This window comes from Astatotilapia calliptera, chromosome 3 (assembly GCF_964374335.1).
Source record: "Astatotilapia calliptera chromosome 3, fAstCal68.1, whole genome shotgun sequence".
NCBI lineage: Eukaryota > Metazoa > Chordata > Actinopteri > Cichliformes > Cichlidae > Astatotilapia > Astatotilapia calliptera.
This window is the reverse complement of record NC_137424.1, coordinates 1,821,897-1,834,651: the sequence shown is the minus strand read 5'-3', so window position 1 is coordinate 1,834,651 and position 12,755 is coordinate 1,821,897. Positions and strand designations below refer to the sequence as shown.

Sequence of the window (12,755 nt, the reverse complement as noted above, 5' to 3'; positions counted from 1 at the left end):
GAGAAGGATGGAGTTAGTGTTCCTGTGCTAACTGATCCCAAATGGCTCATGGACTCAGCTTTTCTTGTTGATATGACACATGAGCTTAATGTACTGAACAAGACGTTACAAGGCCAGGGGCAACTTGTCAGTGCTGCCTATGACAACGTGAGAGCATTCTCCACAAAACTGGCGCTCTGGAAAGCTCAGCTCTCTCAGACAAACCTTTGCCATTTCCCAGCATGCAAGGCACTCGTGGATGCAGGCACACCATTCAGTGCTGACGAGTATGTTGATGTCATTTTGAGGCTACAGGAGGAATTTGATCACAGATTTGCTGACTTCAAGACACACAGAGCCACCTTTCACATTTTTGCGGACCCCTTCTCCTTTGATGTGCAAGATGCCCCTTCTGTGCTTCAAATGGAGCTCATTGAGCTGCAGTGCAACTCTGAACTCAAAGCAAAGTTCAGGGAGGTGAGTGGAAAAGCAGACAAGCTTGGACAATCTTTGAGAGACTTGAGCCCTAGTTTCCCTCGGCTTTCCCGAATGTTCAAGCGGACCATGTGCCTTTTTGGTAGCACATACTTGTGCCAAAAGCTCTTCTCCACTTTGAACTTCAATAAGTCCAAGTACAGGTCCAGACTTACGGATGATCATCTTCAAGACATACTGAGGGTCGCAACTGCTTCCTCCCTCAGGCCAAATCTGGCTCGGCTATGCGAGAGGAAACGCTGCCAGGTCTCTAGCAGCAAGGAGTAGGCAAGAGAAGCCATGTTCAGAAGAACAGTTCATTTTCTCCAGTGTTCCATTCATGTTCAGAAGAAGGTTATAGAACTGTTAATACAGACATTTCAATCTAAATACAGCAGATATAGAAGACTGAAAGAAACACACAAGTTCACTGACTAAAAATATCTTATTATTATTTTATTTATGTTTTACAGATTGATTTATTTTCTTATTAATTCTTAATTTGTTTATTCATTTTTCATATTTTGTGTTAAAAAATAAAAATAAAGAGATTTGAGAAGATTGGAATTTTTTAACCATGCCTTTCTTGTGGAAAACCTAATGCGGCCCAGCCTCACCCAGACTCTGCCTGCAGCGGCCCCCAGCTAAATTGAGTTTGAGACCCCTGTCCTACACCATAAATCAGTAAGAGAGGGTACGACCTCTCTCATGGCCCCAAGTGGTGTGTGCATGCCAGAGCACTCTGGAAGGCACACAGAGTCTTTACATACTACTCAGGATCAAACCTCTATCATCATGCAATCGATTATACAACTCTAAGCATATATGAGTAAATATTTCTAAGCATAAATGACAATCAACAATATAAACCTTACAGCTGGTTTTAATAACAGAATTCATTTGTTTCTCAAATGAGAAAGAGCTATCGAGAAACACTCCTAAATCTTTAGTTCTGAACTTTTCCAGTGGGCCAAGGTCGACATTATCTGCTAATGCTAAATAGGCTGCCGTTATTAACTAATGCTAATTTGATGTGAATTAGCATTATGCACTAATGCTAACACTTTTTAACAATGTGAGTAGCTAATGCTAACACTATTTCCCTTAACTTCATAACAATGTGAACGGCTAATGCTAACACTCTCTAAGTAGTCCGCCATTAGCACCTACGTCTAATTTAAGGCAAATACGCATTAGAACCTAATGCTCATATCGTTTTCCTTTGCTTTATAGCAATGTGAGCAGCTACTGCTAAATAGCATTAGCTAATAACAGCAGTCTAATTTAATGCAAGTTAGCATCATTTGTATTATGACGATGTGAGAAGTTAATGCTAAGTATGCTGCCATTAGTGGCTAATTCTAATTAGGGATGAATAATTATTACAAGCTAATGCTAATATCGTTTTCTCTTCCCTTTTAACAATGTGAGCAGCTAGTGCTAGGTAGGCTGAAGCTAGCCGCTAATGCTAAAGCTAACGATAATTTGATGTGAATTAGCATTACATTAGTGAAGAGTTAATGCTAAGTAGACTGCCATTAGCAGGTAATGCTAATTTTAGGTGAATAGGAATTGGCAGCTAATGCTAATACCATATTTTCTTGCTTTAACCCTTTAAAACTGGTCAGAGTGGGCACACTCCGTTTTGTGCAACTATTTTTAAATCCCGGTAGCACTGTAACCACGTGAGCTAGCGCAAAAATTTTTTTTGCATATGAAACCTGAGGAGTTGTACTTACATCTTATGCCATCAGCTTGTCCTAGGTTACAGTTTCCTTCCAAATATGCTTAGGACTCATATTGCACTGCTGGAAATAGTTTATTTTGATGCATATGCTGTTATTTTGCAAATTTGCAGTATAATATTCATTTTTGTTTTTCCTGCAGTATATATAAATTGGTGTATTTCAAAAATAAAACTATGAAGACACTCAAAATAAATTTCCTGTGGTGGGAAACTATTTTGTGCAACTTTTTTGTATTTACAGTTTTGAGGGAAAAGCCTCTTAAATTTCTCTAACTAGAAATATATGTTAAAAAAACAAAAACGATTTTCAATTTTTTTGTAGTTTATTGCACTTTTTTGCAATTTATGTAATTACTATGCACTTAATACATACATATTATTAAAATTTAGGCTGTAATGGTTGTATTGATGTATAGCAACTTGAAATGCTCCCAAAAATGGCTCTACAGCAGGTAAAAATATAATATAAGCTACTGGGATTTAAAAATAGTTACGCAAAACAGAGCGTGCCCGCTCCGATCAGCTGTAAAGGGTTAACTGTACTCCACACATTCTGAACTGGTGTAGTTCTTCCTAAAGTACTGCAGTATTCCTGCCAGTGCATCCTTTTAGTTTTCCTAACTGTTTCCTCTGATGCTCGTTGCTATTCTTTCCTCAATGCAAATTCATGCTAAGCTCCTTCATATCCATCCCTGTTTCTAAACCTGTAATAATTGCTTTAATGTGTCTTTGGCCTAATTATGAGTCTGTCCACATGTTTGTAGTTCCCCACTTGCTTTGGTTTCTTAGCTCTGATTCTCTGAAATTTATCCTTGAAATCATTTACTGGCATCTCTCCCTCTCACTCCCACTATCCCCAGAACACCAGAGTATTCATCTCCTGGTTTATCCTATGGCCTCTTTGCATTTTCTCCAATCATCCCTGTTTCTAGAGTCTCGCCCCATCTGCAGGCAGTCCAAGAGAAACTGCCTCTGCCATTTTCTTTTTCTTAATCTTTGATTTTTCTCTTCACTTTCTCCATTGGGTCTTCTTAGACACACTTTCCAGAAAGCAGCAACATTTTTTGTGCCCCATTTTTCAAATTGTGCATCTTACTTCAGCTTAATGTGTTTCCTGTTTTGTTTTTACACAGGTCATGTAAAAGAAATCCTACCAGAGACTCGACAAAGCTGAACTGAAAGACAGCACGGGCAATAAATCAGAGCAGCACAGAACTTAAGCTCATGGTCCATAGAAGCTGGGCTCTACAGGTGTACCAGGACAAGCTTAGTGTAAGTCCCTCGAAAAAGTTTCACTTGTGCTGTTTCGGTGTAAATTACTGGTTTGTTTGAACAATTTCATCAGCTGAACCATAAATACTCCAAAACAATTTCTTTGTGACTCAGTGTGATTTTTCATTTTGTAATATTAGCATGTCAAACTCTACATTCTCTACACAGATGAGAAATGAAGTGTATTTAATAATAAAAGTTATCTCTCAGAGACAAAGTTAGTGTCTCATTCAGGTCTGTATCTGAGTAGCCTCAGACACATGCAGTGCTCATATTTTCTGTTTTGTGTGTCACTCAGACCTCTTCCTGACAGGGGCAGCAATTTCATTTAAAGTCCCATTCACTGATACAGGCTGCTGGAGCTCCAACCAGGAGGGTACACACATGATCCAGGGAAAAAAATTATATATGGTCTCTTAGATAAATATTAAGAGGTCCTGTGTTTTACTAAAAAAATCAAAGTAGTAAAACACAGGACCTTTGGGTTAGATATAAGGTGATTTAACAAATCATGTCTGTTGTAAATGAGTAAGCCATTTATCGACCTGACTCAGGTTTTAAATCATCATCAGAAAAGACTGAATCCTGACCTGAGAATCCCAAGTGTACACTTTGGACTCTCCACTGCAGAAAATAGAAGCTTCAGTCCTGAATCCTGCAGGTTGTTGTTACCCAGATCCAGCTCTGTCAGACGGGAGGACTGGGAGCTCAGGACTGAGGACAGAGCTTCACAGCTTCTGTCTGACAGGTTACAGCCACTCAGTCTGAAGAAAGGATGACAAGAAGACATGAAACACTTGTGTTAAAGTATATTCATGGTGCCATGAGGAGCTACTACATTTACAATATTTCAACACTGTTTCAGGACATGCTGGAATCCTTATTGCCTCATGTTACAAAAGTCAAATGTGGCAGTTTACTGTGACTTGCATGGATTCATTAAAAAAACAAAACATACACACAATGTTAATTTTTTCCAAATGAAATTGATTAAATGATGTTAATTGATGAAAAAAAAATCGATATCGCTTGATCTGACCTCAGCGTTTCCAGTTTGCAGTATTGACTCTTCATCCCAGCAGACAGAAGCTTCAGTCCTGAATCCTGCAGGTTGTTGTTACCCAGGTCCAGCTCTGTCAGACGGGAGGACTGGGAGCTCAGGACTGAGGACAGAGCTTCACAGCTTCTGTCTGACAGGTTACAGCCACTCAGTCTGAAATCAAGGTGGAAGGGAGACAAGATCAACCAAACAAATCAGAGCTTTATTGCTTTTTTGTTGTTTTTAAGCAGAAATCAGTGAGGTGCTGGTAGATTCTGTTCCTTTGGTTTATTACCCAACAACACACACATACACTAATATTTGTGACTTTGTAATAGTAGCATTTACAATGCAAAGCAACAGCGATCACAGATTGAAGGGGCCTGAATAAAACTACAATGCAGTGATTTTTAAGATGACCCGTTCTTCCAATTTCCAACAACAGATTTCTCCAACCTTACAGTTAAAAATAATTCTTTATCTCATACTGAATCTTGGTGCACCTCCCCCCAGTTTATTAAAATGAAGAGGTACTGAAGTTGCTGTAAGTGATGTGTGATGCCACTGATTTCCTTCCTGATCCAATACAAAGTAAAATTCAGGCTGGTATCTGCGATACTGATGAAAACTATTCCTTCAGAATCAATACAAGACATCATAAGAAAATATGATGTTTTGTATAACATAAAAAGCCTGAATTTTAAAATATTCAGTTAATAATCAAAAACAGATGTGACTGAAAATAATAAAACTGAGAAACATTTTATGGCCATTGCTACGGGCCATTCGATCCTTTTACAACCACTGCAAGAGCTTGGTTGGCATAGCCGGCAATACGTTGGATAGTAATAAGTCCGGTGGGTGATGGGCTCCACCAGGGCTGCCCTTAGTCACCGATTCTGTTCATAAATTTTATGTTTAAAGGCTGTATCAAAAGTTCATTCAAGTTACAATATTGTAGTCAAAAGTTCTCCTTTTTTCTTTTATACTATACAACTACGCTGGCTCATGGTTTTAGGACATGGATCTGTCATAGAAGAAATCTATGACCACTTTTAATCAACATTTTAAAAATAAACATGATCACAGATTTACTCACAGAGCTTTGTTGGAGGCTTTGACCACTGGCAGCAGCCTCAGAAGAGCCTCCTCTGAAGCAGAGTATTTCTTCAGGTCAAACACATCCAGATCTTCTTCTGATGACAGTAAGATGAAGACCAGAGCTGACCACTGAGCAGGAGACAGTTTATCTGTGGAGAGACGTCCTGATCTCAGGGACTGTTGGATCTCCTCCACTAGAGAACGATCATCCAGTTCATTCAGACAGTGGATCAGATTGATGCTTTTCTCTGCAGACAGATCCTCACTGAGCTTCTCCTTGATGTGCTGAACTGTTTCCTGATTGGTCTGTGAGCTACTTCCTGTCTGTGTCAGCAGACATCGTAGGAGAGTCTGATTGGTCTGCAGTGAAAGACCCAGGAGGAAGCGGAGGAACAAGTCCAGGTGTCCATTTGGACTCTGTAAGGCCTTGTTCACAGCACTCTGATAAAGATGTATTTTCTCTGGAAATGGTTTAAACCACAGCATAAACTGGAAAGGCCACCAAGAGCCTCTTGTTTGTTGTTGTTCCAGCAGATTGAGTCCAGAGTTGATGAAGGTCAGATGGACATGAAGAGCAGCCAGAAACTCCTGAACACTCAGATGGATGAAGCAGAACACCTTGTCCTGGTACAGTCCTCTCTCCTCTTTAAAGATCTGTGTGAACACTCCTGAGTACACTGAGGCTGCTCTGATATCGATGCCACACTCTGTCAGGTCTGATTCATAGAAGATCAGGTTTCCTTTCTGCAGCTGATCAAAAGCCAGTTTTCCCAGAGACTCCATCATCTTCCTGCTCTCTGGACTCCAGTGTGGATCTGTCTCAGCTCCTCCATCATACTTGACCTTCTTCACTTTGGCCTGAACCACCAGGAAGTGGATGTACATCTCAGTCAGGGTCTTGGGCAGCTGTCCTCCCTCTCTGGTTTCCAGCACATCCTCCAGAACTGTAGCAGTGATCCAGCAGAAGACTGGGATGTGGCACATGATGTGGAGGCTTCGTGATGTCTTGATGTGGGAGATGATGCTGCTGGCCTGCTCCTCATCTCTGAACCTCTTCCTGAAGTACTCCTCCTTCTGTGGGTCAGTGAACCCTCTGACCTCTGTCACCATGCCAACACAGTCAGGAGGGATCTGATTGGCTGCTGCAGGTCGTGTGGTTATCCAGAGGCGAGCAGAGGGAAGCAGTTTCCCCCTGATGAGGTTTATCAGCAGCACATCCACTGAGGTGGACTTTCTAGGGTCAGTTAGGATTGTAGTTTTGTGGAAGTCCAGAGGAAGTCGACACTCATCCAGACCATCAAAGATGAACACAACCTGGAAGTCTTCAAAGCTGCAGATTCCTGCTTCTTTGGTTTCAGTAAAGAAGCGATGAACAAGTCCCACCAAGCTGAACTTTTCCTCTTTCAGCACATTCAGCTCTCTGAAAGTGAATGGAAATATGAACTGGATGTCCTGGTTGGCTTTGTCTTCAGCCCAGTCCAGGCTGTATTTCTGTGTTAAGACTGTTTTCCCAATGCCAGCCACTCCCTTTGTCAGCACTGTTCTGATTGGTTCATCTCTGCCAGGTGAGGCTTTAAAGATGTCTTCTTGTCTGATGGTTGTTTCTGGTCTGTCTGGTTTCCTGGATGCTGTTTCAATCTGTCTGACCTCATGTTCATCATTGACCTCTGCAGTCCCTCCCTCTGTGATGTAGAGCTCTGTGTAGATCTGATTCAGGAGGGTTGGGTTTCCTGCTTTAGCGATGCCCTCAAACACACACTGGAACTTCTTCTTCAGGGTGGATTTAAGGTTACGGTGACAAACTGCAGCTGGAAGTTCTGAATAATAATAATAAAATTACAACTTTAACAATCACATTTTACAAAATGCTGATGACAATTTCTGACCCACTGAGAAATGACTGAACACACTGGTGTCACAAGTCTCTCATTTATCCAGCAGCTTAAATCTTTAGATAAATCCTCTTACGTCTCTGCAGACGGTCAGCCAGCTCCTCCTGCTTCATTCTCCTCAGGAAGTCCACTGTGATCTTCACAAATGCCTCTCTGCTGTTTCTCCTCTGCTCATCATCCTCCCTCTGAAACTCCAAGCACTGGGGCTTATTTGGATTCAGAGCCTTCTGGATCTTCTTCAGCTCGTTCTTCACAAAAGTGATGATGTTGTCCTCCAGCAGCTGGAACAGAATATTTATGAATGACCCACCACTCTGAACTTTAGTCCACACAACATCCACTTCTTTACCATCAAGGGGCATATCATCCACGAACTCTTTACCAATTATAGGTTTGACTTTATCTGATTAACTGAGACTTTGTCCACAACTCCATGATCCCAAAACGTTGATGCTGTTCATATGAATGCAGCGATTTCAGTGGGAGAAACATTTCACTGGTGTTCAGAGCTGAACTACCAACAGGTTGATGATCAAAGCCAGAAACTTGGAGATGTTTCAGGTGACTGAGTTGATCGTACAGACAACTGGTCTTAAAGGTTCACTCTGTTTACGCATACAGATCAGTATTTAAGGTTTGACTCTCATCATCCACTGGGGCACAAACTGGGCGTCATCAGGACACTACAACACAGAACAAACACCATCCCCACAGACACAGCAGCCAGCGAAGCAGAAGAACTTCACATCAAGAAGGTCCTGAGTAAATGTGAACGCTGGTTTGAGGGCGGAGTCAAGGAGGCCATTTATGTGAAAAGGAAAGACCATCTCTGAATGGAGGAGGGGCCTAAGGGTACAACTGTCACCATCTTACATGCTGTGATTGCAGCCATTCCCCAGCTCTCTGTGAACTGGACTCATGACCATTGATCAACAACCATTGATCAATGGTCCTGACAATATGCGTACCAATGATCAATGAACTGACCTCCCAGCCCATTGTTCCTTCAGTGGGCTGGTTTCAGTCATACAAATGTCCTGTTTATAAGATTGAAACCTGCAGTCAGCTGAGACTGAAGAAGTCACCTGATGATGATGAAACGTTTCTCCCACTGAAAACATCCAGATGAACAGAATCAAGCTTTTTGGGATTTACGTACCTGGATGATTGAGCATCAAGACACAACTCTGTGACTTTTCTCAGATGAATAAATCCTCTCCTCCAGCTTTGTTTACATCTACCAGCCCTGTGGCGCTGCCCAGGGAAATAATCTATGTGAGAGGTGGAAAGTCATACAGGTGTCTGCTCCTGCCTTCAGTTATTTTATCTACTGTGTGTCAACTGGCTGAACCTCCTCCAACTGTCTACTGTCTCCCTAAACTCAACAATGACTTAGTGATCTATCCATTCTCTGACCAAAGACATCCTGCTGCAGGAGGTTAACATAGCAGCCAATGATGATCCCACTCACTGTGAACAACACATTTGGACCTGATTTGCTGCTCTGGTTTACACGTGAACTTCCACTGCTGTCACCAACTTGAGAGGCTCTACAGAAAAACTGGACTTGTCCATAAAAATCATAAACTACATTATAAGGACAGCATTGCTCAATCAACTCTAATTACTACTGACATGTTATCTCTTCTAACTAAGGTACAGACACTCAAACTTGCTGCTTTCAGTGAGAAGTCAAATGTCTGAATATGAGCTGGAAGCTGCTGAGAGTCCTCCTCCTTCCCGTGGGGTTTACTTTCTCTACTACTTTCAATATAAACACGCCCCTTTCATGCACCTGCAGAGGGCCACCAGCAGATGGAGCTGTCTTAAACAAATCCACTTGGATAGTTAGCTGTAGATGACTTTATCAGTATGATTGTAGGACTTTGAGTTATTCTTTAGATTTATTTAAACTCCTATATTGTGCACAAGTGTTGAGCGACCCATAATTTCTCTGTACTTTTCATAAGAGCAGCCAGACTTTCAGCTGGTTTTTCTTTTTTAAGAGCTCAAAGTTATTGAAGAAACAGTTATTCAGCTTCATCCCCACTGATCTCGACTACAAACTGTTTCACTTTGGTTTTTGTTTAAAGCCTCGATGTTTAAAACGTTTCCCTGTGATCACATTTGCACCGTCTGATTTCAAAGTTTGTTTCTTTTGGTCATTTAGTCCACAGAGTCCTTGGTGTTCTGAAAGGGACCTATAAATAAATGCATTATTATTAATAATAAAGTAGTTGTTGTACATGTACAGACCATAAATATGGAGTCCAGCTGTGTTTGATGCTGCTGGGCAGACTGACCACTGGGAACCTCTGAGCTCTGCTGCTCCACTCTGTGGAGGAACCATGAAGGATTAGATCAACACAGGATAAAGATCCAGGAGTTTCTGCTCAAATAACTTCATCTGAATCAAGTCTGTCAAGCTTTAAACTCTCAGATTCTGAAGATATATTTTCTGTTTTCTATGAACTTTCTTTCATCAGTGATGGAAGTGATGATGTTGCAGAAGCTCAGAGGAAACTTTGAGAAAACTGTGATGAACCATCAACTAATGCTCTCAGGAGGCCAAAGGTCCCTGAATGTAACTGTGCAGTAGATTCATCGAGTGTTTGAAACCTGACCACTTCCATATGTTTTCATTCTAACACAAGAAGTCCTTTTCTCATTGCTTTGATTTGAGTTTTCATTTGAGTTTTCTGAGTCTCGTATTTGGAGTCGAGTCTAATCAATGATCTGACAGAAGAACATTAAAAAGGATTTAGCAGTGCTGTCAAAATTAACATGTAGGGTTAGGGTTAGGGGTTCATCTGTTATCATGATTAACATGATAAAAACCTTTAACACGACACATCTGGAGAGCAGAACGACTCAAAATCCCTGAAATGTTTCTATCAACGCACTTCGAGCAGTTTGTCCGAGTAGAGTTACCTTTGTACACGTGCAGATGTGCAGCACATCTGTTAGTGACGGCAGCTGAACCAATCAGCTCAGTATGGAAGATGACAAACACACACTGACCTCTCGATGGAAAGTTTGAGTATTAAAAAAATAACAAGACGGACCAGCCGACCAACATGAAGGATTCTGCACATCGTGACAGAAGGAATTTTCTTTTCACCGAAGCACTTCCAGCTTAAAATATCACAACGATGCCAAGTGGACAAACTGCAGACCTGTTAGTGTTGTTAATAACATAGTTTTGGTTCCTCGTGTCAAAGACTTGAAGAAGAGTGACAGAGAGTGTTAGACTGCTGCAGGATCAGTGCCACCTCCACAGACCTGTGAAGAAAATGATTGTTTGACAGATGGGCTCAGATTCAGGATCAGCTGAGGAGTTTGTGGCTGACAGAATCCTGCAGGTACAGAGCAGAGCCCATCATTAGCATGCAGGACTGTCCCTGGGGGGGTCGGCTCATTCAGGAGGTTAATCAATGTTTACATGTTCAATAAACATGTTAAGTGTGTAAATTTGCCCTTTTCTCTCGAGTCTGTTTGCTCATGAAATGAAATTTGATTCGTTTACATTAAAAATGATGTTTAATGGTGATTAATCCAAATTAATCCACAGTAACCCTGTGATGAGTCTGATTAAACATTTTCATTAACAGCAGTAATATAGATTATATATGATTATATATTAGTGCACACTTAGCTTTTAGTATATATGTTTGTTACAAAGTTGTATTTACAGCAGAGAAGCTGAGTTAAAGACTGAAAACTATTCAAAGTCTCTTTGAATTGAAGCGTTTAACATTCTTTGTGTTTATTCTGCATTGACTTCATTATATGGTGTAAACGTCTGTTACAGGCTTAAATATAAAGTTGGAAAAATGTAACTGCAGCTATTGATCAAGTAATTGTGATTAATCAGGATTAATGACAGAAGATTGTGTCATTAATTAGTCATGTTTTAATCTACTGACAGCACTAGTGTTCACTCTGGTGCCTCCAACTGTTTTACGCCCTTTCAACACCTTCGTGGTCAAAAGTGTACACGCACAAAATCTACAATAAAATCCTCACGCAGCAATAGGACAGACACACAATCCATTTATCTCTGTGTCTCAAACACACACACGTGTATTCAAAGCCTCGATTTGTTCATATTTCATCTGTTGTGTTTTTATCTTCAGCGTTTTCAGTGTTGCTGCATTTACACCAAAAATGTTTCCATTGATGAATCAGATTGATTTGAATGTGTTTCATCCATACAAATCCCTCCCTGGTGGTCACATGACTCTATAACATAACAGGAGTCATGTGACAAGAGTTTCATGCTGTAAAATGTCAAAATGGTTGAATGTGGTGGAGTAAAAATGTGAGATGTCAACGACTTTTCTTCAATATGAAATGTTTGCAGGGCCTGACAGGAAGTGGACGGACGCTCTGATCACTTCCTGTTTGCTGAAGTGGGTTTTCAGTTGTTTAGAAACCAAAGGCTTGTTTTAAAAGACAGTTTAAATGGGACTGAGGGAACGACGTGTTTGTAGTTTATATCCAACAACATCGAGCAGTTTAATCAAAGAGTTCATGTTGCTAACAGCTCACCTCTCTGCAGCAGACACAGGCTGGACTTTAAAATGAATGAGACAATCTTTAGACCCGTCACTCTGTAAGGACACAGAGCTGGGTGGAGGTCCAGGCTGGTTCCTGTGAATAATGATGGAGCAGTGATGTGAGTGCTGAGCTGTGACATGGAGAAGAGTCATGGACAGTTAGAGATGGTCATCTCACCTCTGCACTTTGGTCTGGCTCTCATGTTCCCCACACAGAGTGCTTTTAGAGGGAGGGACTCCCTCCTCTCTGTCCTCACACTGATCCATGCTGCTCAATTCAGCTCACACACACTTTCTACCTGCAGAGGAAACACAAATCATTCATGTGCACATCAGCTGAAATCCTCCTTTCATCATGTGTGCTGTCCAAATATCAGCTGCTTCTTTCCTGCTTCATCTCAGTGTCAGCTGGATGCAGTCAGACAGCAGTGTGAGGCAGAGGAAGCTGCCATCAGCTGCTCTGCTATCAGTCCACTAGATGGAGCCTGAAGCACACACGATGCATTCACTGACACACACTGATTCACTGTGACTGGAAGCTTCAGTCAGTCCAACACGTGTGAACAACATTTTAAACATTTCAGCTGATCCAGGATTCAAAGAGGATCAGCAGAGTTAAAGCTTCACACTAATTCTTCCTGCTGAGTTTGCAGAGAACTGCACACACACTGATTCACTGCTAATGAGAAGCT

General features: G+C 41.2%; 2 protein-coding genes across 5 annotated transcripts in view; both read right to left on the bottom strand.

Moving 5' to 3' along the window:
- LOC145419375 (protein NLRC3-like) overlaps positions 1 to 7,542 on the bottom strand; it is a 177,604-nt gene extending 170,062 nt beyond the window's left edge. The window contains exons 1-5 of the mRNA XM_080294525.1: positions 7,532 to 7,542; positions 7,482 to 7,501; positions 5,611 to 7,429; positions 4,512 to 4,685; positions 4,063 to 4,236 (exon numbers count right to left, since the gene is read on the bottom strand). Coding sequence (XP_080150651.1) covers positions 4,063 to 4,236; positions 4,512 to 4,685; positions 5,611 to 7,429; positions 7,482 to 7,501; positions 7,532 to 7,542 — 2,198 coding nt within the window. The remainder of the gene's footprint in view (positions 1 to 4,062; positions 4,237 to 4,511; positions 4,686 to 5,610; positions 7,430 to 7,481; positions 7,502 to 7,531) is intronic.
- LOC113006456 (uncharacterized) overlaps positions 7,526 to 12,755 on the bottom strand; it is an 87,410-nt gene continuing 82,180 nt past the window's right edge. For 2 of the 4 annotated variants that reach the window (XM_080296759.1, XM_080296760.1), the window contains 4 exons: positions 12,242 to 12,362; positions 12,056 to 12,157; positions 9,761 to 9,839; positions 7,526 to 7,785 (listed from right to left, as the gene is read on the bottom strand). In XM_080296759.1, coding sequence (XP_080152885.1) covers positions 7,555 to 7,785; positions 9,761 to 9,839; positions 12,056 to 12,157; positions 12,242 to 12,330 — 501 coding nt within the window. In that variant the 5' untranslated portion in view covers positions 12,331 to 12,362 and the 3' untranslated portion in view covers positions 7,526 to 7,554. The remainder of the gene's footprint in view (positions 7,786 to 9,760; positions 9,840 to 12,055; positions 12,158 to 12,241; positions 12,363 to 12,755) is intronic. The other 2 variants (XM_080296762.1, XM_080296761.1) reach the window with 1 other exon arrangement.